The 3,128-nt window shown below is 49.9% G+C and overlaps 1 protein-coding gene across 1 annotated transcript; it reads left to right on the top strand.

Annotated features, from left to right (window-relative positions):
* The first annotated feature begins 562 nt into the window (after positions 1-562).
* Positions 563-2,658, top strand: LOC147448613 (cytochrome P450 71AU50-like). The gene is made up of 2 exons (XM_086521424.1): positions 563-1,528; positions 1,879-2,658. The coding sequence occupies exons 1-2, from the start codon at positions 563-565 to the stop codon at positions 2,656-2,658; spliced, it is 1,746 nt and encodes a 581-aa protein (XP_086377550.1).
* Positions 2,659-3,128: the final 470 nt, after the last annotated feature.

Below are 3,128 nucleotides of genomic sequence, written 5' to 3'. Positions count from 1 at the left end.
ACAGATTCTGACCACATCAGGTAAGGCCGCTTAGAGGGTGACGGGGAGCAGCTTGTAGTGAGAGGGAGTGTGAGGCGCAAACAAGAGAGAGAAAAGGAGAGCTCACCGGCACACAACGGGCTTAGTTTGAAACTACACCAAGAAAGACAGTCACAAGTTCTCACAACAACTATGCCGGTGGAAAGCTGCATGCTGTGAGTTTGGTCGGCTGCTGTCTGTGGAAACTAAGCCTCGCATGACCATAGCCTAAGTTTTTGTAAAAACTTTTTTTCAAGTGCTGGATCTCACAAATATGGTTACGCTGCACGCATGCGCTGGAGCCGACCGTCAGTAGCATTTAAATTGGAGATTTGTTGGACGACAGCCAGCTTGAGAAAATGCCAATACAGTATTATAATAAGAAATACGTGTTTAGACGAAAGCCAAACAGAGGGTGAATTAATTGCCGCTGGAATAAAATATACAATTTCTATACAAAGGAGATTTAAAGGTTAATTTGAAAGCTCGTCAAAGAAAAAGATAGAGAGAGAGAGAGAGAGAGAGAGAGGGGACAGACGCACAGATGGAGATGGCACTGGGCATCGGCGGCGGGGTTCAACAGCATCAGCCGCAGCAGAAGGGTGATGCCGTTCTGCTGGCTGGAGCCGCCGCCATTGTGGTAGTGGCGTTATCCCTTCTACTATACACTAGGATGAAGAAGCAGCTAAGGCGGAAAAGAGCACTGTTCCCACGGGCCCCCCCTGGTGCCTGGCCCGTGGTAGGGCACTTGCCTCTCTTCCTCAAGGACCGGCCCCATCAGCTGCTCGCAGAGCTCTGCATGAAGCAGGGCTATGGCCCGATTATGGGCCTCCGCCTTGGTGTCCACCCAGCCATCGTGGTGTCGAGCGCCGCGGCCGCTAAAGAGCTGCTCTCTACGCAAGACAAGGTCTTCGCCAACCGCGTGCACTATGCCTTCGCCGACCACGTCTTCTATGGCTACAACAAGGCCTTGGGCTTCAGCTCCTACAATCCGCGGTGGGTCCATATGCGCAAGCTCTACACGCTGGAGCTCTTCACCGCCAAGAGGCTGCAAGAGATGGCGCACATTCGCCACGAGGAGATGCGCAAACTGCTGCATCGTCTGCAGCAAACTTCTAATGGCGGCGTCCAAGCGGTGGATTTGCGAGAAAGGCTTTTCGAAATGGCCGGCGACGTAGCCGCCCGCCAATTCTACTCCAAAACTCTGGGCGAGTCAGCGCCCGAGCTGCCGCACCTCGTCGAAGGCATGGAGGACGAGGCGTTTCCCACGCTTGGTGACTACCTGCCCTGGCTGCGCTTTCTGGATGTGTTTCCCAAGCGAGGGATGGATAAGCTCCATCGCTCTCTGGACAGGGTGTTCACCTCCATTATCGATGAAAGGAGGCGCCACATGGCCACCTGCCCTGCCCACCATCTGCGCAACGACTTTTTGCAAGTCCTGCTGTCCAAGGAGGAAAGCGTTGTGCCTGAGCAAAACATATGCGACAACGATATCAAGGCAATCTTGCTGGTACAGTAATGTGTGCGCGGATGAATGCTTGCATTTTGATTTACTGTGATATACACAGAAGAAGTTTTGGAGAAATGCTCACAATATTTCCCACATTGTGACCCACCTCAACATCATGAGCTTCTGTGAGGGGAGGCGCCGCATACCTAGGTACGTACGATTGGGGGCAGGGGACCTAGCTAGGTATGCGGTACATCTCGAGCAGAAGCTCATGATGTTATGCATTGTATGAAAAACACAGAAAGATTCCGTTTTCGTACATGAGAAAATTTCTAAATCTTCTTGTGACATATATCGTATGCCAAACTCTCATTCTGCAATTGTATTAGTTATGGAGTGGGTCTGTGCAGGATGTTCTGTCGGGCAGCATACACACATCGTCAGTGACCCTGGAATGGGCGTTGGCATTGCTGATGAGCAACCCGGAGTGCATGCGCAAGCTTCGAGAGGAGGTGGACAGTGTGTCCAAACACAAGGACGGCAGAGCTCTCCTGACCAATGAGGACGTAGAGAAGGCAATGCCATACCTGGAGAATGTAATGAAGGAGACGCTGCGGGTACAGCCGGTGGCGCCGCTGCTACTTCCACGAGTGTCCGGCGAGGAGTGCCACATGGGACAGTACACCCTGCCCAAGGGCACGCAGGCGTTTGTACACGTGTGGGCAATCGCAAGAGATCCACAGATTTATGAGGATCCCCTCTCCTTTCGTCCAGAGAGGTTCGACGGAACAGATTTGGATGTGCGTGGGCAGCACTATGAACTACTTCCGTTCGGTGGTGGGCGTCGCATGTGCCCTGGCATGCGTGGGGGCCTGGCCATCCTTTACCTCACCCTAATACTCTCATGGACATGTATTTTGAATGTGGTTCCTTTTGAAGCTACATTTATAGAACATTGTCACGTACTAAGGTCTAATTTGAGGTCAGCTGGGGCCAACAGGCTCTTCGCTATTCTTGTAACGCAACCAACCAATGCTTGTGTCTTGGAGTTGGGTGGTGAGCTACAACTTGCCCTTACAACGTTCGAAAACTTCTATAGACTATCTATTGAAACCCCTGAGAGTGCAAAAGCTATCCCTATTAGTCAAAGAAGGGAACAAGTTTGTAGACCTTGTCTCCATGGTTCATGATGTTGGAAGATCTTAGCCACATTACTCGACAAAATGAAGATCTGTCGGCTTCTACGAGAAAAGCTAGATCCTTTTCCCTTTGCTAGACCTTGATCAAGCCATGAAGATAGGGAAAGTCGTTATCATTAAATTTAAATAAAAAAAGAGCAATGAAGTAATTGTTTGCAAAGGGTGAAGACGACAAAGAGTTCAACCTCACAACATGCAGCAAACATGTTAACAAAAAGAAGAACATTCTCACAGTTTTGAACAAGCAAAGACCAGCTACAAAAAGCTCACACTAGCATGATGTAGATACAAATAGAGTGCAACCAATGCCAATGGATTTTGCTTCTTGCAGTACCGGCGCTATTGGAAGCAAATCATGCCATTCCAATTGTCTTGTCACAGTGCTTGCTCTTCAAAGGGCGTGCACATGCGGCTAAAACTGTTGAGTTTCCAGGAAAACCGTGAGTAAGATTTTGCATGCT

Source organism: Adiantum capillus-veneris, chromosome 10 (genome assembly GCF_014529385.1).
Source record: "Adiantum capillus-veneris isolate H3 chromosome 10, ASM1452938v2, whole genome shotgun sequence".
Lineage (NCBI taxonomy): Eukaryota > Viridiplantae > Streptophyta > Polypodiopsida > Polypodiales > Pteridaceae > Adiantum > Adiantum capillus-veneris.
Note: the sequence above shows the minus strand (reverse complement) of the source record. Positions and strands in the feature narration are given on the sequence as shown.